Below are 21705 nucleotides of genomic sequence, written 5' to 3' on the forward strand. Positions count from 1 at the left end.
CAACTATAATCTCTTCAAATGTTTTCTCAGTCCCTTTCTTTTTCTCTTCTTCTGGGATCCCTATAATTCCAGTGTTGGTGCATTTAGTGTTGTCCCAGAGGTCTCTGAGACTGTCCTCAATTCTTTCTTTTTTCTTTATTTTGCCCTGCAGTAGTTATTTCCACTATTTTATCTTCCAGGTCACTTATCCATTCTTCTGTGTCAGTTATTCTTCTGTTGATTCCTTCTAGAGAATTTTTAAGTTCATTTACTCTGCTGTTCATCATTGTTTGTTTGCTCTTTAGTTCTTCTAGGTCCTTGTTAAATGTTTCTTGCATTTTGTCTATTCTATTTGCACGATTTTGGATCATCTTTAGTATCATTACTCTGAATTCTTTTTCAGGTAGACTGCCTATTTCCTCTTCATTTATTTGGTCTGGTGTGTTTTTACCTTGCTTCTTCCCCTGCTTTATGTTTCTCTGTCTTCTCATTTTGCTAAGCTTACTGTGTTTGGGGTCTCCTTTTCGCAGGCTGCAGGTTCATAGTTCCCGTTGTTTTTGGTGTCTGTCCCCAGTGGCTAAGGTTGGTTCAGTGGGTTACATAGGCTTCCTGGTGGAAGGGACTTGCGCCTATGTTCTGGTGGATCAGCCTGGATCTTGTCTGTCTAGTGGGCAGGACTGAGTCCAGTGGTGTGTTTTTGGGTGTCTGTGAACTTAGTGTGATGTTAAGCAGCCTCTCTGCTAATGGGTGGAGTTGTGCTCCTGTCTTGCTAGTTGTTTGGCATGGGATGTCCAGCATTGGAGCTTACTGGTCATTGAGTGGAGCTGGGTCTTAGCATTGAGATGGACATCTCTGGGAGAGCTCTCGCCAATTGATATTACGTGGGGTCGGGAGGTGTCTGGTGGTCTAATGTCCTGAACTCGGCTTTCCCACCTCAGAGGCTCAGGCCTGACACCCGGCCGGAGCACCAAGACCCTGTCAGCCTCACGGCCAGGTACATGGGGAGTTTCTTGCCTTTTGGGAAGTCTGAGGTCTTCTGCCAATGTTCAGTAGGTGTTCTGTAGGAGTTGTTCCACATGTAGATGTATTTTTGTTGTATTTGTGGGGAGGATGATGATCTCCATGTCTCACTTCTCCACCATCTTGAAGGTCCTTCCTTTCTCTTGTGTGTCATAGTCCACAGGAAGATGGTACAACAGTAGATGTCATTATGGTGTTCCAGTTACCCTCTGCTGAGCCAAGGGCAGTGAGAAAGAGGAAAATCCGTAGCATTCTACCATCATCCAGTTGTGCAATCCTTAATAGTCCTGTGTCTCTCTTTTCTTTTAGAGCACACCCACAGTGTCTCCGGCAAAGTCCACTAGGTTCCCCGGGAAAAATAAGATGGAATCTAGGTGATAAGGTCTACATTCTTTCATGCTTAGTCTAGTTTCACTTGTCAATAGAAGCCGGAAGTTTTATTTTTAATTCTTCAGGGTTCCGATGAATCCATTGGCGATCAAAGACTAAATTTATACCAGTTATTTAGCCACAGTTCTCAGAAAAGCACTCCTTGGTACCACAGTCATCAGCTGGATTCTAGCAGAATAGTTATTGTATAATTAAATAAAGCGGAAAAGGTCCTCTAGAGGTCCTCAAGTCTTGGTGGCCTCAGGTACAGCTCTTGAGAGGGAACGAGTTGTACTACTCCCTGAGTACAATTTAGTGTGACATCCATCTTCCCTGTTGAAAGCTGTCCGATTTCTGAGGGCAGACTGATGTGTCCCTGGGTCTTCTCCTGCCACAGACTCAGTGATGGGAACTTTTCTCTTTCCACTTCTGCTTCTTCCTCTCCTTCCTCCTCTTCTTCCCCGCCCCTCCTGCTCTTCCTTCTATTATGGGCCATATAAGTTAGAACACACAGACACACACAGACACACACACACACACACACACCCCTCTTATCTACTTCTTGAGAAGGAGAATGTAAAGTTGTACATCTGATTTTTAAATTGAGAGCAGAGTAGATCTTTTAGGGCTAGTTAAGAGTAGGAGAGAGTCAGAGATACTCTCTAATGTAGTTGCACCCCCCATTTTCTAATCTTTTTGCCTCTTATAGCTAAAAGCTTAAACCCGTTTTAGTTTTGTAGGCATAGGATCAACCTGGAATCTCCTTTTGGGGGGAAACCATAGAGAATATACTCGGGCCAGACATCAGAAGAGCCCTGGGGTGAATTGTAGAAATTACAGAAGATTTTGTAGCCAATGCAAGAATCTGACTTCAGGAGGCTGGGTCCAGGGATATCCTGCAGGCAGCAGCCCGGGCCTACTTCAGAACCACCTTTCCAACAGCCCACAGAAGTTGACATCCAGGGCTTTAGTGTGGTTATGAAATCGCTCTTGCCTGGCGTGTCAAAGAGTTTACATCGTTCCACAAGCAATACTGCCTGAAACTTAGGTTAAAATTGGATGCCAGTTTTCTGTTTATCTTTAATAACTAGCTCTTCGTTGAAGTACAGTTTTATAGTCTTCATAATCATTATCTTTCTCCAATTATGGATGGGATGTCCACAGGACCACAGAACTGAGCCACACCCAATACTGGGAGCCCTAGAGTCTATCCTCTTGACAGAAATCCATGGCATAGGGGGGAAAAGCAAAAAGAAAAACATAGGTTTTAAAGTCAGACATGTCTGGGTTCGAGTCCCAGCTCTGCCCTTTCCTAGGCATTCGACTTTGTTTCGGTTCCTTAACCTCTGTGAGCCTCTTTCCTGGTCTGTAAAATGGGGTCAATAATACCTGCACTGTATGCCTCAGAGGGTTGTTGTAGGACTCACCGGATAGAATGGAGAATGGATATAGAAGGTTTCTGTGAAGCATTAGCCTGGAGTGAGGCATTGGTGTTGATGAGAAGCTTACAGTGGAGGCTCACTTTCTCTGCTCAGCCATCCTCAGGCAAAGATCAAGTCTGAGTTTTTGTCACCTGAGAGTTCCTAGAAGCAACAACGAATGGGGGCCCAAGGATGAATGTAACCAGTGTAGTATCTGCATTTCTTGACATGTCAGTTATGGGGTGCATGCGTGAATTGCATCAAATCCAGACGCTTTGCATGGTTTCAGAATCTTTGGTAACATACTCTACTTGCAAAGTAATTCCTCCCTCCCTTTTTCAAAGGAGCCCAGAATAAAATATGGCACTTCAAATACCGTATCTTCCTCTTTTGTTTGAGACTAGAGTGGAGTGAAACTGTGGGAGCAGGTCAAAAGGAAGTCCTTCTGTGAGTGAGAGGTAGAAGTGGGGTTGTAGGCTGCACTTCCTAACGTGCAGTCTACCAGGCTCTTACTTACAAATACGTTGCTGGGCTCAGCAGTGTTGTATAAAGCCAGTGCTTCTGGACCCTGCTTAGAGAAGAATGGTGCTAGGGTTACTAGAATGAATTGCTGGCCTGGATATGGTCAGAGGCCCTGCCTTCTTATAACACTTCAAGGTCTTATAACACTTCACAGCACTGTTGCTTTCCCTGCCGCAGGTTCTGGCACATATGTGAAGGCACCATTAGGAATCACAGTTCACGGAAAACAAAAAGGTTTTATATTCCAGGTCTATTAATAGAGACACCTTTCTGTCCAATAAATTCAGTCCAACTAACTAAATTTAAAGATAGTGGTATCCTTGACTAGGTACATTAGTCAGTGAAAGGAAATTGGATTGCACCTTTTATTTAAGAGCCTAAAACTTCTGGGCAGGATACTGATTTCTCAAATGCCACTTGGGAGGCTGGCTTCTTTAGCAAGTCCAGCTGTAGAATGAGACCCAGATCTCCCAGCATAGCCTGATGTTTCCCAAGTATAAGGTTGAAAGGACCTCTTTCATGTTAATACCCCACCTCTTTGTAAATTATGTTTTCTTTTTGTGTCCACTTCTCAAAGTAAGCTCATAATATTCACCTACAGCTCACACAGTATGGAGGTAAAAGATGTGGAGAGAAGGGCCCAAAGGGGGTGTCTACATTTGACAAATACTTTGTATATGAGAAGAATTTGCTTCATGGTAGATTTGTGGAAGAAAATACAGGCTGTCTGATAAGACATGGCAGATTTCAGATGGGGGTGTTGGCAGGATACCGTTGTTTTCCCCTTATCCCACACAGAGCCTTGGGAAGTCGGCTTCATACAATGCCACATTGGGCGGCTTGGGAAGAAGGGTCAGACTGCAGGCTGGCTACATTCTCATTTGTTCTTAACCTTCCTACTTTTGCCTCAGCTGCAGCCCTTTCCAGTAGATTGGCGGTCTTTCAATGGGGAGGGAGATTTCACAGCTGTGGGTTGCAAGCAGGCAAGTTACTGTGAAAGATGTGTGAAAGATTTTGATTTTGGTGCTGGATTTGGAACAGGTGTCAGTCAAGAGAATGTGTCCTGTGCTCCCGAACGCGCTGATTAAGAATCCTTTGATCCTGGTGAAATAGACTCTCACATTGATGTATGTTCACAGAGTCACAAATAGATATTTGTGGAAGTAAAAATCAAGGTTTTGTTCCATGAACGCTCACCTGCAGTTTAACAAAGAAACACGTATGTGTCTATGGACATAATTTTATGATGTACAGGCTACCCTCAGTTATTTGTAGCTGCATTATGTGCTTTGGAAGGGATTGGAAGTTAACTCCGCAGTACAGCTGGGCAGTCCTCTACCTAAAGTGCCCTACCAGACTGCTACCAAGTAGGGCAAATTCAGAGATTGCATATTCTTCATTTGGAGTTCATATTAGCCCAAGTCAAACAGCGTTACATAAACACATCTGAAAAATTCAGTATCATGCATTCCAAAGCCTAATGGAATATTTTAAAGTGTCTGCAACTTTTGTTTCATTCTCATTAAGATACTATTCAGAAGTAGTCTGAATATCATACTATAGCTGCTGTCTTTCATTAAAGGTGATGCTACTGCTGATTCTAGATTTTTTTCTAATTCAAACATTTATTCATATATGGATAACTTTTCAAAGCTATACAAACCAAGTGCCATTTATGCTTTTATAAAGAGATGCATAACTTAGAGAATATTTCAGGGCTATCTTCAGGAATCCAAAAGCTGGGATTACAACTAAGAGCCCATGGCCTATCAGTGGAATGGTGTGCCAGATTGGACATGAGGATTTTCCTTCAGTTCACTTCAATTAATTTGTCTTTACTAAGGGCCTAAGTGTACAAAATCCAGTGTGAATTCCATGGAGGCACAGAAGTGACAAAGATATAATCCTTGTTTTCACAAGGTATTTCTAATATTTTTCCTAAAGTATACAATCTATATTTTCACCTTGGCTATGTTGGCTATGTTTTTGAGAACTGGGAATTCTTTTTTTTTCCCAAAAATGTAGAATGTAAGCAACTGAAAATGAAGCATCATCTTCTCGGAAGGTGATATTGCATTAGCTTTGAAGTCAGACATGGGTTCAAAGTCAGACAGTGAATCCACTGTCTATTTGTCTCAGGCAAGTCACTTAACTCCTCTGAGCCTCAATTTCCTCAGCTATAAAATGGGGCTGCCTGAATCTGATTATGAATTGAAAAGCCCTTTGCCTTAGTAAAATAACACACAAAGAAATGCAGCATAGTGTCTGGCACAAGGGGGGCATATGTTAATATTCATACTTAATTTATACAGAAGTTCATTCAGGCTTTTGACCCAAAGTGAAAAAAGCAGCAAATCTACAAGTAATTTAACCAAATCAATCATTTAGAATTGAGAAAAGTCAGAAAGCTGATGCCCTTGTTATCATTACTGTATGAGTGTAAAAGAGCTAAGCTTTAAATTATAATGCTGTACACCTGAAACTTATATCATTAAAAAAAAAAAAAAAAAAGAGCTTAACAAAATGCTCAGAAGAATCCCGAGCACTTTGTGTGCAGGAGGCCGCTCTTCTATCAACAGACTAATCTACACATCTCTCACACACCCCTCACTTCCTTCACAGACCTTCCTAAACTTGGCAGTTCCCATTGGTGAACTTCATAGGGATAAATATGAAGTGCCATTGAAAGGTATCAGTAGCGTAAGTCCTGTGTACAGGGTCCTCTCGAATGTGTACTTCACTGTAGAGAAAAATCATTTTCATCTTAGGAAGTCTCTGAATAGCCTGTGCTCAAAGGGCCCTCTTCCACGGTCTTCACCCTTCTTTTCCACAGACGGTTCTTTGCCTTAAAAGCATTATCACCTTTTTTGACTCCAGTAATAGCGTCGTTCTGCTCTTTAAAAAGAAACTGGGGAAGAAATTGAAGTGCGTTTCAGAATTTGTTTCTACTATCACGTCTGTGAAAATATCATATAATTATACTGCATTTCTTTTTTCAGATTGGCAAGTTATGTGCTCATTCTCAACAACGTCAGTATAGATCTGCTTATTATCCTGAAGATTTGTTTATTGACAAGAAGGTATTAAAAGTTGCTCATGTAGAGCACGAAGAAACCTTATCCAGCCGAAGAAGGTGAGAGATTTTTTTTTTTCTCTCTACTTCAGCATACAATTAGCAATTGTGTTTTAAGGTCAAAAACCATTGGAGGGAAGCTTCTTAAATACATGTTATTTAGTTCTTCGGAGTAGAGTGTTTGATTAATTAAATCTATCATCTGTTAATGTTAAAGAAAAAGGATATTGTATGATATCCAAGCCATATTTAGATGTAAATTTACCATATGTAGATATCCAGTACAGCGACACAGGGTGGAACAGACTTCTCTATTCAAGATCTTTATTGAGTAAACAAAACCTTTTCTGTTTATGATCTGGTCTCACAATTCCGTGGCTTGGTTTGTGGCTTTCCACAAACAGTGAGTCAGGGGTGAGTTCACCAAAGAGAAACTGGCAAGACACTCTCATGTGTATACACACACACTTCACACTCTACACACTCTTTAAAAATGTTTTTTATTTTATATTGGAGTATAGTTGATTAACAGTGATGTGTTAGTTCCTGGGGTACAGCAAAGTGATTCAATTATACCCATACAGGTATCCATTCTTTTTCAAATTCTTTTCCCATTTAGGTTATTAAAGAATATTGAGCCGACTTCCCTGTGCTCTACAGTAGGTCCTTGTTAGTTATCTATTTAAAATAAAGTAGTACACAGTCTTTTAAGAATGATAAAATGAAGGATTTGGTTTCTATTCCTTAAGACAGCAGTCAAGGGACCAAATTAAACTTTGTTGCTTGTTCTCTTCATTCCTCCTCCCCCTGTCCAGATTCCCTCCTTCCCTATTCTACTTTCATGGTTACGAATAAGGGGTGGAAATTGGATTGGGAAGCTCAACACAAATCTGGGAGAATTGATTTCCCCAAAAGGACGGCGCAGGTAGCCAACCCTGCCTCTGGCTTAAGAATAGCTCGACATGAGTTCTGCCTCATGATGACTTTGAGAGGATTGGGAGAGATAGGCCTAGAGGTGGAAAATTAAGAGATGGGATAAGTCATAGTCTCGTATTTGGGCTAAATTTTTCCTTTCACGTCCGTTTACCACAGGAGATTCTGAAACGGTAACTCTTAGGCATATATGACACAGTTCAGGGTGAGAGAGGGCAGTAAGGGAACTTGGGAGATAGTCCTCCAAAGAAGCATTTCAGGAAGTCACATTTTCTTCTGGTGACTTCCAACCTAATAAACTTCTAGTTTCCCTGTAGCAGCAGTTTTGAAGTGTGATTTGAGAACTCAGGGAGTCCCAGAAAAACCCTTTCAGAGGGTCTGTAAGATCCTCCTTTTACTAACTACATATCTATGTGAAGCTGGCTTTCATTCATACGCTTCAACCAAAATAAAATATGGCAACACATTAAATGCAGAAGCCAATGGGAGAATTTAGCTGACGCCTATTAAGACAGACAGTAAAGATATTTTGCAAAAATGCAGAAGCATTACCGCTTTTCTCACTTTTTTTTCATAAAAATGTAATTTATGCTAACATATAAAGACTCATTACTGTTAGTTTAAAATTAATAATAAATTTAAAAAAATTTTTCCTGAGTTTTAATTTCTAAGACGGTAGATAGCAATAAATATATGTCATGTAAACAAAAGCTCTTTGGGGTCCTTAGTAATTTTTAAGACCCCTTTGGAAAAGAAGAAAAAGAAAGAAAGAAAGAAAGAAAAGGGACTTCCCTGGTGGCCCAGTGATTAAGAATCCATGCTTCCACTGTAGGGGGCGTGGGTTCCATCCCTGGTCGGGGAGCTAAGATCCTACATGCCGAATGGTACGGCCAGGGGTGGGGGGGACCCTTTGGGTTGTGTTGGTTATCTAGTGCTATGTAACAAGTTACTACAAAACATAGTTATTTAAAACAACAAACATTTATTATGTCACAGTTTCTGTCAGGAATTCGGGAGGGGCTTAGCTGGGTGGTCCTCAGTGTCAAAGAAATTTTGGTCAAGGTGGTACCGTGGAGCTGCAGTCTGCTGAGTGTTGACCGAGGCTGGAGGGTCCACTTCCATGGTGGCTTATTTACACATGGAGCAAGTCAGTGCTGGTTGGCTGTTTGAAGGAGGCCTCAGTTTCTCACCACACGGACCTTCTGAGTGTCCTCACACAATGGCTGCTGCCTTCCCCAGAATAAGTGAGCCATGGGAGAGAGCAAGGAGAGAGCTGAGATGTCTTTCACGGCCTAGTCTTGGAAGTGATGTACTGTCACTTCTGACATATTCGATTTGCTAGAAGCAAGTCACCAGTTCTAGTCCACATTCAAGGGGAGGGAAATTAAGCTCCACCTCTTGAAAGGAGCAGTATCAAAGAGTTTGTTGACTTTTAAATTTATTTTTATTTATGTATTTATGTATTTTTTTATTTTATTTATCTTTTGGCCGTGCCACACGGCATGTGGGATCTTAGTTCCCCAAACAAGGATCGAACCTGGGCCCCTTGCAGTAGAAGCTCAGAGTCTTAACCAGTGGACTGCCAGGGAAGTCCCTGGACATATTTAAAACCACCACAGGGGTCCTGGCACCAAAATACTCTGAGAACCATTTCCATATAGCATAGGGATTCTTCGGGAAATTATTTGTCTTTCTGGGAAGACAAAATTCAGCCATTTCTCCAGGCCCTCTGTAGCCCGTATCTGTCCTTTGTCAATTGCTCTCCATTGCTTTTACTCTGCCCAAACCATCTGAGGAATTAACCTCACTTATTGACCTTTAACTAGTGGAAACCTCTTGCATATTGCACTGAAGTGAGGAATTTATATAATATTATAGATTAATTACTTATAAATAATATACAAAATAGAAATTATAAGTAATATAATGTTTGTTTTCTATATTATTATATTTATATTACATTTCTAGTATAATATTAATATTATTTATATATATATATATATTATATATTGTTCAACTCAGCAGAAATTTGGGAAACACCTATTATGTGCCAGAATGTTATACTGTGCACTGGAAACCAAGACACAGTCTCTGCTCTCCAAATCAGTCTAATGTGGAAATAGACTTAGATAGCGATCATTTCAAAACAGTTTTGTAAGTGCAAAGAGGCAGCCTACAGGGAAGGAGAGAACCTCTGCCCAGGTATAGTGGAGGCTTCATTGAGGATGTGGTATATTAATTTGTAACAGAATCACATGCAAAGCTTTTTCAAAATAAATACAGCATTCCAGTGGCATTTTGAGATCACCCTGTCAACCTAGACACATTGATAAGTAAATAGGATGTTCGTTTCTCTTTTTTTTTTTTTTTTTTTTTTTTTTTTTTTTTTTTTTTTTTTTTTTTTGCGGTATGCGGGCCTGCCTCTCACTGTTGTGGCCTCTCCCGTTGCGGAGCACAGGCTCTGGACGCGCAGGCCTAGCGGCCACGGCTCACAGGCACAGCCGCTCCGCGGCATGTGGGATCTTCCCGGACCAGGGCACGAACCCGTGTCTCCTGCATCGGCAGGCGGATTCTCAACCACTGCGCCACCAGGGAAGCCCATGGATGTTCGTTTCTTAAGGTTCCCGCTGCCATGGCTTCCGTCTCGGGCTCTATGGGACCTGTTCCCTTTCGCCTTACCAGGGAGGGCTCTATGGATGTTGATTCCTCCAGGGAAAGAAAAAATCGGTAAATGAGTTTTTGGCTAAGCACCCAGATTTGGCACTTTGTTTGGATTCGTTTTTGAATTTGTTGCCAACCCCCAAAGAAAAGAAAGGATAGTAAGAAAAACTGCAAAAGCCCGTAGACTTAATTAAGTGGTAGTCAGGCAGGGCTCCTTTGGGTGTTGGGAACATGAGCCCACCCCACGGTGTTTCTCATCTTTTTTGCACACTGAAGCCAAACTGAGATGGAGCCCTTCCTTCTGAACTTTCTGGCGGAATAAGAAAATAAAACAACAGGAGAGTGTCTGATCTCATTTAACTCTGTCAAATAGCATTGCAAACCCTCTTAGGGAGAGTGGAGAAGAGGGGATTCAGAGGATCTCTGGCTAAATGCACTGCCCCCTGCAATCTGATGTTATTGAGAGGGCTTGCTGTGGCAGAGTGTTAGGACCTCTGTACATTTCTCAGTATGTTCTGCACAGGATTTCACACTGTCCAAAAAAATATATGTGCCTCCAGCACCCCTCGCACCCATGCCTCCAGCTCCATCATCCTCTGTGGTTAAGAATGTGATAATTAGGGCTTCCCTGGTGGCGCAGTGGTTGAGAGTCCGCCTGCCGATGCAGGGGACACGGGTTCGTGCCCCGGTCCGGGAAGATCCCACATGCCGCGGAGCGGCTGGGCCCGTGAGCCATGGCCGCTGAGCCTGAGCGTCCGGAGCCTATGCTCCACAACGGGAGAGGCCACAACAGTGAGGCCCGCATACAACCCAAAAAAAAAAAAAAAAAAGAATATGATAATTAGAAAGGAGCCCTATTGTAGCATTCAGTCTGTGGAGGTTGTGAGCAAGCTGTCTGAATCTGATTATGAGTTGAAAAGCCCCGTTGCCTTATTAAAATAAAAACACACAAAGAAACGCAGGATTCCTTTGGTAGCATTCAGAAGTCATCTGTTTGTTTTGTCTGCCCCCAACTGGGTAGTTTGCAACACACAACTACTCTTAGAAATAGCTTAGTTCAATTTAAAGGCGATCTGATACTCAACTGGTGGCCTGAGTATGGGACTCAGCATTCCTTTCAGATACCAATATTGAAAATATCTGTCATCAGATTTATAAACCAGTGAGGGTAGGACAAGATGCATAAGTAGTACAATCAGAATAAAAGAAATGACATTTTCACAGGCCGTTCCAACTCTAATATTTTCAGCTCCTCGCAGGTGTCAGACTTGCCCTCCTTTGCCCTATTGAATGTCTCTTTCACCGCTTCCCCTGTGATAATGTGTACCTTGTCGTTTGCATATCGCCCGTAAAGTTTGGTATGTTATGGCATGAGCAGTATCTTTCCCTTTTCCAAACACGAAATCTGTAGTTGAATATAGTCCATTCGGCATCTACACACCAAACTTCTGGCCCAGACGCTAACCTGTGAGCAAGTCACACAGCCCCGCCACCCTTGTGAAAGTACATCTACGTGTTCCAGCCTTCCCTGTCCTGCACTCGCCCTCCTCCCTTTCCTCTCTGACGTGGTCTAAAGGGGCAGTGGATTAGGTGACACTAGTAAATGACCTAGAAAGAAAAGAACAAAAGCTGATCTCAGCTCCCTGGTTCAAAAGCAAAGCTTATTCCCACACTCCCTCAGACTGCTGCCTTCCACCCTCTGAACGAAACAAAGTATGTCCTGAGTGAATCGACGAGCTGGGCCTTGAAGGAAGAGCAGAAATTCAGCAGATGGAGAGGGGAAAAGAGGGTATTCCAGGCAAAGGGAACAGTATGAGAGAAAGTATGGGCTAGTCTCTGGAATGTAGAAAATTATAGCTTGGGGTCAGACCATGAAAGGTTCTTTGCAGCAGAAATAAGTATGATTCTGCATCATTCTAATGATAAATAGTTTATGGGCTTTTCTGTGTTTTTAATTTTTTTAAAAAATAATGAGCTCATATTATTTTATATTAAGAAAAATAAGGTCCTTAATGATAAAGGAGAAAAGTTCAGGATCTGCAGCTGGGGATGAAAGGCTGCTTTTTACTTGCAGTGGTTTCCAATTAGAGCTGCTTTGATGCCTGCCCAAGCAAATCATTGCAAGAAAGCAAAGGGAATCCTCTCGGCCACAACCCAAGAAGGGGACGCTCCTCTTGAAGATGGTGGGAGCCCCCCAGGAAAGATCACGTGCACCTAGCTGCAATATTTCAAAATGGCTCGTGCATGCAAAGGGGCCCTGTCCTCTAGTTCCACTTTTAACACATTGAAGAGACTCTTTTTTCCTGAGTAGGCTGCCGTGAGCAAGCATGGGGTTTGCCCCAAGTGAGAGCCGTAGGATTCAATATTTATATGTCAAATGGTATGTTTGGCGTGTATGATTAGAATAGAGTGAAATTCGAATCAAAGAACATTCCCTTCAATCACATTGTTTTCCCATCCCGGGCAACTAATTGTCCAAACTTTTATCCTTTTTTTTTTTTTTTTTTTCCAGAGACAGTTCAATTCAACAGACTGCCTTAGTGCATGGGTGGAGATTCTTTTGTTGTTTGTCATGGGTTACTAGCACAAAGAAAAGAAATCTGGACTGAGTCATACATGGGTAATTAATACGTCACTTAATTTAGTTTCAGGTATCTTTCTTCAAAGAGATAAATAGAAATATATTCAGCTCACCTCCTTTTAAAAGTATAAGCAGGGAGATAGAAAGCTTTATTTAAGAAAAGGTAAAAATCAAATACACTTCATTCCCATGCCAGAACAAGTTTAGGAAGGAGTGACAGAGAAGAGAAGAAATAAGGCGCAGTAAACCCAGGAGGCAGTAAACTCCTGTCACACTCTGCTGCTTTCAGGGCTGTGATGTCAGAGGACGTTATTACCTGTTGTCGCCCTCTTTTGAAAAGCTCATTAACTCTCCAACAGTTTAGAAAGTCTTCTACCCTGAAAAATAGGATGTCTGGCTTTCCTTTCAAAAATCAACAACCAGCATTTATTTCATTATTTTGATGTTCTTTTCTAATCAAATCTACCTGGGATTCTAGGTGGGTTCTAATGGGAATAATATACACTGAGAACCAAAAAGAACGCAGTGAACAAGCCTATCAAGAAGAATAGGTTTTAGAGAAATAAACATAAAACTTTACTGGAGAGGAAAGTCTAGAAAGGAAATATGTCCAAATATTAAGTGTGATTATCTGGCTGGTAGCACTATAAATAAGGTTTTTTTTCCCCCTTCTACTTTTCTATATTTTATAAATTCTCAATAGTGACCATATATTTCTTTTATGATGAGAAAAAAGCAGACTTCATTTTATAAGATGAAGGAAGAAATAGATTTTAACCACTGTTTGCAGCTCTTGCAGTGCAGAAGTTGTGGCCCTTATAAATTTCTTTTCTCACCCTTCACCCGGGCCGTTGTTTCAGGCCCATCCAAACCTGGCTCGTTCCCAGCTCTCCTGATGGTCTCTTTCCACTATTCCAAGGAGTGTCTCTCTCTTGTAGACAAAGCCTCTCTTTCTCTGAGACATATTTCACCTCTTCTCTACCCTTTTTTGGAGGTAAATCTCAATAAGAGCTTCATTGAGATATAATCTACACACAGTACAATTCATCCATTTAAAGTGTATAATTCAGCTGTTTTTATTATATTCACAGAGTTGTGCAACCATCACCACAATCAATTTTAGAACATTTTCATCACCTCAAGAAGAAATCCCATACCTTTTAGCTAGCATTCCCCAACCGTCATCCCCGCCCCAGCCCAAAGCAACCACTCATCTACTTTATGCCTCTCTAAATTTGCCTATTCTGGACATTTCACATAAATGGAATCGTATAGTATGTGATCCTTCATGATTGGTTTCTTTCACTTAGCATAATGTTTTCAAGGTTCATCCATGTTGTAGCACGCAGGAATACTTTTTTTAAGACAGAATAATATTCCATCGTATAGAATATGTGTTTGTTTATCTCTCTGTCTTGTTCCGCCTTTTGGCTACTGTTAATAGTACTGCTATGAGCATGCGTGTACATGTACTTACTTGAGTACTTGTTTTTAGTTATTTTGGCTATATACCTAGTAGTGGAATTGCTGGGTCATGTGGTAACTCTATGCTTAACTTTGTGAAGAACCACCAAACTATTTTCCACAGTGGTTGTGCTGTTTTACATTCCCACCAGCAATGTGTGGGAGGTCCAGTCTCTCCCCACCCTTCCCAGCACTTTTTGTCTTTTTTATTATAGTCATTTTTTTTTTATTATAGTCATCTTGAAGTGGTATCTTACTGTGGTTTTGACTTGCCTTTCCCCGATGATTAACCTACCTTTTTGAACTCGACTTCATCTTGGCTTGGTCCTCCACATTTGATACTCAATTTCGGATTCTTAGACACAAACCCTTGTGAAGGCCACCACCACTTTCCTACCAGGCAAAGACCATCTCAACTGCTATACCAGATTAGTCCAGTGATTTACCCAGCCCACAAGCTCGCTAATTTTTGAAAAAGAATAACAGGAAAAATATTTAGGGAGAAAACATGGTTGTACTTTTTAATACCCACCTTAAAAGATGAAGTATTATTTATCTTGCACATATAAAGTTATCTGGAACTTGAAAACAACTTAATTATCTTGCATACATAAATTTATCTGGAATATAATATATAATTCATAGATATACTATATATATATATTCTACAGGCTCATAATAATGGAAATAAATTGCCAAATGGCTACCACTGTGGAGGTATTACTCTGTGCCAGGTACTGTGCTTAACACTTTACATGCATTGTCTCATTTAATCCTCCCAGCAGCCTATCATTTACTTCATTTTACAGATGAAGAAACTAAGCCCCAGAGAAGTTTAGAATCTGTCTAGTAAGGTTTTACTGCTAAGTAAGTGAGAGAGTAACTGGCATTTGAAACTCACGTGGGTCAGACCCCAAAATCAGTGCTCTTAGCTACTACTCCTAATGGGTTTTAAGGGGCTGTTCTGAGAATCCAGCCATCACTATATCATAGTTCCTAAATGAAACTGTTCTAAATTCAAAATAACTAATTCAGAAGCAAGTTTTAAAAACACTGTCTCTCCCTAGGTCCATCCTGTATGTCCTGTGGAGGTAATGATTACTCTGTGAAGCAGGATGGTCTTTTATTTCCCCAAGCTACGTTGTTCAAGTTTCAGAGAGATTCCCCCGAGTTCTAGAATTTGATGACCTAGACGTTATTCACAGTCTTTGTGGCTTTCTTAGACTTTTATTTTGACCCCACCCAGTAATATCCCTCCATACTAAAGTTGGAGGTCTTCGGTTTATCGCGGCCCTTTGTCCCCTCGACATTTAGATGGACTCTCTCTGAATCTTCTCCAGTTGGTCAGTGATCTTTATGATCAGCCAAGAAAAAAACTGCAAGAGTTGGGAGGCTGGAAGAAGTTCAGAGTGTTATGTTTGTTTGTTTGTTTGTTTTAACTTCTAGGGAAGTCAACTTGGAAGGCTTTGCTCTGAGGTTCCATTTTTCTTGCTATGTGCTATGTTAGTGAGAGAGAGTTTGGAGATAGGAGGAGGCCTCCTATGGGAAGTGATGGCTTTACTGTGACCCGAGCCTTTGTGAAGATGTGCTGAGTGTCTTAAGCGTGCTCTCTCTCTCTCTTTCTCTAAATTATTAGTTGAAATGAATTGCTTTATGGTAATAAAGTGGAAAATGGCATTAAATGCAAGACAGTAATTTCCACCAGTCTTCCTCTTTTGGCCGGATCTGAGAACAACCCCCAGAAGGCATTTCTGGGCTCCTCTAGAGGCCTGTATATCAGGTCAGTCCATTGTTAGCCTGGAGACAGTATTGCATAATTACTCCACTGCCAGCAGATTCCCTGGTGAGAGTCTCTAAAAACTTAGTGAAGACTTAAGATAGACTTGAATATATATGAAGTACTCTTTAACTTCCCTTCTACAAGGAATATTGCTTTAGAAAATGGAGTACTTTATTTTAGTTTGTTGACTACTGGACATCTATTGCATAGATATTTTAATATTTCTAAATAAGCATAAACACTTCTTTCCAGTCTATACTGTCTTATTTTGTATGTCCATGTACATCTGAAAGAAGATAATAGGCCAAAAGTTTTGCTGGGTATTTATGGGTGTGTGTTTATACACATTTGCATATATAATACGGTCGCTTGGTCTCTCTCTCTCTCTCTCTCTCTCTCTCTCTCTCTCTCTCACACACACACACACACACACACACACACACACACACACACACACACACTCTCTTATAACATGAAAGCCAGAGCAAATATATGATAAAATATACTAGGACCTAGGGAGGGTGGGAGAGAGGGTGATGCAAGAGGGAAGAGATATGGGAACATATGTATATGTATAACTGATTCAGTTTGTTGTAAAGGAAAAACTAACACACTATTGTAAAACAAGTATACTCCAATAAAGATGTTAAAAAAAATTAAAAAAATAAAGAAAAAAATATATATATATACTAGGACCCCTCCCACCCCACCCCCATAGGAACCACAATATATAAACAAAGAACAAAGAAACCTTCCTCCTTTAGCAGATGTGAGTTTCTCTGACGATATTGTCAGGAGAATTTCACAGAGCTTATACTGCTCTGAGCACCCTGCAATTCTGATCTGCAACTATTAGCCAGAGTCTGTATGGAATGGGGCCATCTCTAGGGTAATAGCATTGTAAATTACAATCAACGCACTCAGCTGCACTCAGAAACCAAAAGATATGTAGTACTCCAGTGTGCTTGTAATCAGCACCTTTGAGAATGTGGGTAACAGCATCTGAACAAAAAATGGAAGCTGAACGTGTTAGAAAAATGGATGGGGAAATTAAATCATCCTTCTGATAGGAACAGCACCTTATATGGCAGGCAAATTTTTTTTCTATCATTTTATTGATTAAAAAAAAACCTAAATTGTGGCCTTGTAGCCAAGAATGTCTTTTTAAATCATTTATTGCTCTAATCACCCTGGCAGAGCCTTTCTGTCATGCTGATAAGGAAATTAAACTTTCCTCATACTGGGTTCACTTGCATCTTATACACAGATGTTTTGTTTTTCTTTCAGGGAACTAATTCAGAAGTTAAAATCTTTCATCAGCTTCTATAGTGCTTTGCCTGGCTACATCTGCAGCCATAGCCCTGTGGCTGAAAATGACACCCTTTGCTGGAATGGACAAGAACTCGTGGAGAGGTAATCTTTTTCTAATGTTAAATATAGCAATATTTGAGGAATACTCATCATATGTTCATCTCAGTGTTCGTTATGTCTTCTCTCCATTAATTTCATGAGAAAAAGTCTAGAAAAAAAACATACACATGAACATCTCTGACATGGCGGATGCCGTCTATAACTTATAGCTCTCATAGAACTTACAGACTTTGAAGCACATGGAAAACTATGGATTCAGGAACATTTTACAAATTGTAAAGGATAAAACAAGTCTTTTTTTGGCGGGGGGATGTCTTTGGCTTCTGCATCTTCTCATTTTGTGGGCCCTTATTGATTGATTGATTGATTGATTTGAAGAAATCATATTTGTACTAATAGCTGTTATTTATTGAGAGTTAACTACATGTGAAGCACCATGCTAAGTGCTTATATGTATTAACTCTTTTTATCCTTACATCAAGCCTATGAAATAGCATTATCTCCCCCGCCCCGTGCCCCGTGTTCTAGATGAAGACAGAGGAAAGAAGAAAGGGGAGGGAAGGAGGAGTACCATTTCACAGTATTTTTACTGAAATGTTGAATCATTTGAGTGTTTCTTAGTATAATCTGTGCTAACATTCGTCATCTCTGAAGAATTTGCTTATCGCTGGAAAGGAAATAATATGTATTCATTTCTTCAGCACATACTTACTGAGCATTTTCTAAGTGCCAGTCATGTCGAAGTGAAAAGAACAGGCCAATTTTCCTGTCCTCAGTGAGCTTTCATTCTAGTGGGCTAATGGTATTCCTAACCTCCATTGCTTTGCATGTGTAAGGAATAGCTTACAATTAAAGAATTAAATCGGGAGGGTAGAATGCTTAGGAAACCATATGGAGTTGATGAACATGCTTTCAAAAATGTCTGTGCAAGGGGTAGCATGTTGTAGAGGAGAATACAGAAGAGGCCTGGATGCAAGTTCTGAATCTTTCACTGACCAGTTGTTTAACCAAGGGCAAGCGATTTAATCCCTCCGAGCCTTAGTTTCCCCATCTAAAAACCGAGATGGTTGGATTAGAGCACCTCAGCTCCAGCAGTCTGTGTGTTTTATTTCCTTACGGATTTATACATTCATCCATACCTTCAACGTTTATGTTTGAGATACTGTGTGTTAAGCACCAAGGTAGGAGTTAGGGATATGAGGGTGAACAAGATAGGCAAGTTACTTGCTTTGAGGAGCTTACATTCTAGTGGAACCCAATATCCGGACACAGGATAATTAATCATGATGCTAAATGGAATTAATTAGCAATGTAATGTCATGGACAGAGGAAGGCTTTGGAGACAGATGAACTTGGATTTGCATCTCAGTTCTGTTACTGACTATGTGTGGCCAGGGGTGAGTCACTAGTAGGTGAGGTAAAGCCCCTAGCAGACTGGCAGATACTGGAAGCTCAGTTCGTGTTACTTCTCTTCTTTCTCCCTTCCCCCACCACCCCATCTCTTCCCAATGCAAAGTAGAACACATGCCTGAAAACAGCTTGTTTCTCAACTAAGCTTTGTACCGACCTGGAACAATGAGAATGAGGTGCTAATGAGACTGAGGTGGCATGCCACCCTGGAGATAGACTTCTCTGTAGCAAATGTGAATCAGGCTGGAGGGATTAATGGCCCCATGCAGACCACTCTACTCTGGAGAAATGGTGTATCTTTATCACTCTAAAATCTCTATCAGGTACTGAGGAGAATCATGGAAATGTACCTAACTGTTAACGATATTCATTTAAATTGTCAAAGAAAAGCAGTTGGTATTTGGCTTTATAAAAAGCAGATACCTCGGGCTTCCCTGGTGGGGCAGTGGTTGAGAGTCCGCCTGCCGATGCGGGGGACGCGGGTTCGTGCCCCGGTCCGGGAAGATCCCATGTGCCGCGGAGCGGCTGGGCCCGTGAGCCACGGCCACTGAGCCTGCGCGTCCGGAGCCTGTGCTCTGCAACGGGACAGGAGAGGCTCGAGTACCGCAAAAAAAAAAAAAAAAAAAAAAAAAGCAAGTAGATGCCTTAAAACAGGTATAAATGATATAATATTTAAAAAGGAAAGTGCCCACAGGTCAAATATGTGGTTCTTGCATAAACTTGATGAGAGACCATCCCAATGGCTTACCCACTGGTATATTAAGATGGTAAAAAATGAACAATACCTGAACACTAATTTGTTTTAGGCAGCACATCTTGTAAGCATGGAAATTTTGGCTTATATTTATTTACTAACGTAATCATTCATTTATTTACTCATTTAACAAATATTTGAGTACCTACTGTGAATCAAGCACTAATATGTTTCCTCATTGTTGTGATTATTTAGAGCAAATGTTGTAACCCCACTGGATATGTCTTCTGATATATCAGATGATCCAGTTTTAGTTAATTCAAAAGAATTTATTGTCAGGCAGGCCTGTGGTTTTTTTATTTTTTATTTTTTTTGGCTGTACTGGGTCTTCGTTGCTGCACACGGGCTTTTCTCTCGTTGCGGCGAGCGGGGGCTACTCTTTGTTGCGGTGCGTGGGCTTCTCATTGCTGTGGCTTCTCTTGTTGCAGAGCACGGGCTCTAGGAGCGTGGGCTTCAGTAGTTGTGGCACATGGACTCAGTAGCTGTGGCACGTGGGCTTCAGTAGTTGTGGCTCGCGGGCTCTAGAGCGCAGGCTCAGTAGTTATGGCGCATGGGCTTAGTTGCTCCACGGCATGTGGGATCTTCCCGGACCAGGGATCAAACCCATGTCCCCTGCATTGGCAGGCGGACTCTCAATCCCTGCGCCACCAGAGAAGTCCCGAATTAGCGGGATTTTTAAAAATTGAATTTTACTCATATAAACGACTTCATGTTCATTATACTTTCATGAAGGATGTTGTCCTGGAACCAAGAAAGTCCTTTTCTATCAAATGGAAGAATCCAAAGCCTGCTAACTTTGAATGAGTCCAAAAGTTGACTAAATGCACTTCTGCACCGTTAAAATAACTCTGTTAAACTTCTTTAATTTGCTAGCTTTTAATATCTTAGGATATTGAAAATGATAAAATAAATATTATAGCATGGAGGAAAGCCATTATTCCAAACTCTTACTTGTACTTCTGAAAAAACTATTTTTTTGGAACAACTTTTATTGTTGATATATACTCTGCAGGAATAAAAGAAGGAAGGAAGACAGAGAAGTTGGAAGGAAGGAAGGAAATCAAACGTGTTGGTAGACAGAATAAGGATAATGTAATCCAGGAAGTGACCCTTCCATGGTTGGCAACCTCGGGTTATAATTAACCTGTACTTTAATCACTGACCCAACGCAACAATGGGACTAGGGAGGGAATAGTGTCGAACTAGATTTTTACAAAATTACTCAATAATATACATTTAATAATATGAAGTTCTGTAGCCTGAGGACATGTGTGCCCTCTATTTGCACCATTTATGAAGATTAGCTTTGCGCTGCATGTCTCATCTCTAGTTAAATCCTGTTTCCAGTGCTTTTCATTTAATTTCTCATTTAATTTAGTCTTCAGTAACAGTTGCCAATTCATATTGTCAAGTGGCTTGTGACTTTGTTGCCTTTATAGGTTGGATTTGTGTTCCTTTGAAAATATTTTACTTTTAGTCAAGAAAATTTATGAAAATCAAGGATCTTGAAAGAGAACAAGACTTGTCAGTGGAGACACCTGATTAAAAAGAAAATATTGACGTTGAAGGAAATATTGATCAATATCCATGTCTGCTGGGTTATCATAGCTGTTTATACCCTCCTACTATGGACGTACAGATCTTTCAACTTTTAAAGAATCAAACAAGTCATTGTCTCTCTATATAAGGTCATGTTTCACATCCTTTCAATTTTTATCTCTTATGAATAAAATCAGTTGAACTATGCAGGAAAAGAACGTTTTCACAGATCTAGTCTCAGGGAGTACCACCTAAGTATCATTTGTCCTTCTCCCCTCCCCCTTCGTCCACCACCTCCTCATCTTGGCTGGAGATAAATATTAGCTTCCAGGATTTCACAGAGACATCTTCAAATTAGCAAGCTTGGCTTGTGTGAGGTATACTCCATCATGAGAGTCACCATGTATCCTACAGGCAAAGATCTCCTACCATTGCCAAAGGCAGAAAATCCTCCTCCTTTTGCCTCTGTAGAACTACCGTGAATTGCAGTTACAGAATCTCTGCGACCAAGAGAAAAATAAAGGAGCCCATAGAAGTCAGCTAACACTGGGCCTAACAGCTAAATGTAGGCTTTGCCTGTATGAAGAGTGAACAAATTAGCAAATGCATTCTCAAACACCTTTTTAGAACTGTTAGGCCAAATATCTGGATAATTGGCTGAAATTTTCACCCTTCTCCTGGATGGTTTGATACTATGGAAGCCCTGTTTTATTGTTTAATCAAGTTTATGTTAAAATAGCATGAGAGGGCTTCCCTGGTGGCGCAATGGTTGAGAATCCGCCTGCCGATGCAGGGGTCACGGGTTCGTGCCCTGGTCCGGGAAGATCC

The 21705-nt window shown here is 40.9% G+C and overlaps 1 protein-coding gene across 1 annotated transcript in view; it reads left to right on the top strand.

Annotated features, from left to right (window-relative positions):
- Positions 1–21705, top strand: part of GPC3 (glypican 3) — a 441069-nt gene that overhangs the window by 272706 nt on the left and 146658 nt on the right. The window contains exons 4-5 of the mRNA XM_059049870.2: positions 6311–6444; positions 17091–17216. Of these exons, the coding sequence (XP_058905853.1) occupies positions 6311–6444; positions 17091–17216 (260 nt within the window). The remainder of the gene's footprint in view (positions 1–6310; positions 6445–17090; positions 17217–21705) is intronic.

Source organism: Kogia breviceps, chromosome X (assembly GCF_026419965.1).
Source record: "Kogia breviceps isolate mKogBre1 chromosome X, mKogBre1 haplotype 1, whole genome shotgun sequence".
Lineage (NCBI taxonomy): Eukaryota > Metazoa > Chordata > Mammalia > Artiodactyla > Physeteridae > Kogia > Kogia breviceps.